Source organism: Austrofundulus limnaeus, unplaced genomic scaffold (genome assembly GCF_001266775.1).
Source record: "Austrofundulus limnaeus strain Quisiro unplaced genomic scaffold, Austrofundulus_limnaeus-1.0 Scaffold2825, whole genome shotgun sequence".
Taxonomy (NCBI): Eukaryota; Metazoa; Chordata; class Actinopteri; order Cyprinodontiformes; family Rivulidae; genus Austrofundulus; species Austrofundulus limnaeus.
The window spans coordinates 421-737 of record NW_013955227.1 but is presented as its reverse complement, the minus strand read 5'-3'; the positions used below and the strand labels follow the sequence as shown (position 1 = coordinate 737).

The 317-nt window shown below is 36.0% G+C and overlaps 1 protein-coding gene across 1 annotated transcript in view; it reads right to left on the bottom strand.

The window, feature by feature from the left end:
- Positions 1-108, bottom strand: part of LOC106511473 (cyclin-Y) — a gene marked incomplete at both ends in the record, with an annotated part of 6,163 nt that extends 6,055 nt beyond the window's left edge. Inside the window, 1 exon segment of the mRNA XM_014000226.1 lies at positions 74-108. Coding sequence (XP_013855680.1) covers positions 74-108 — 35 coding nt within the window.
- Positions 109-317: the final 209 nt, after the last annotated feature.

The following is a 317-nucleotide window of genomic DNA, read 5'->3' as shown; positions in this document are numbered from 1 at the left end:
AATAAATAAAGAACAAAATTAAGAAATTATTTTCTTGTTAAATAAGTGTTGCTTCCTTTTTTTTTTTACTCACATGGTTGATATAAAGGCTTTTCCGTTTTTCTCGAACTGCAAAGGAAGAAGAGAGAACAGCTGTAAAGCTCATGCTCAGTAAAAGTGCAGTTCACAGTCCTCACAGACAGGGGGCAGCATCTCTCCAGGACTCAGAAGTTGCCTCTCAGATTTTAGGAACGTAATGAACAGTTTTCCTTCCCTTGGTTATTATTTCACACAACATTAAACAGAGCGTTAGAAGCATTTTTTATTGAATAGGAACG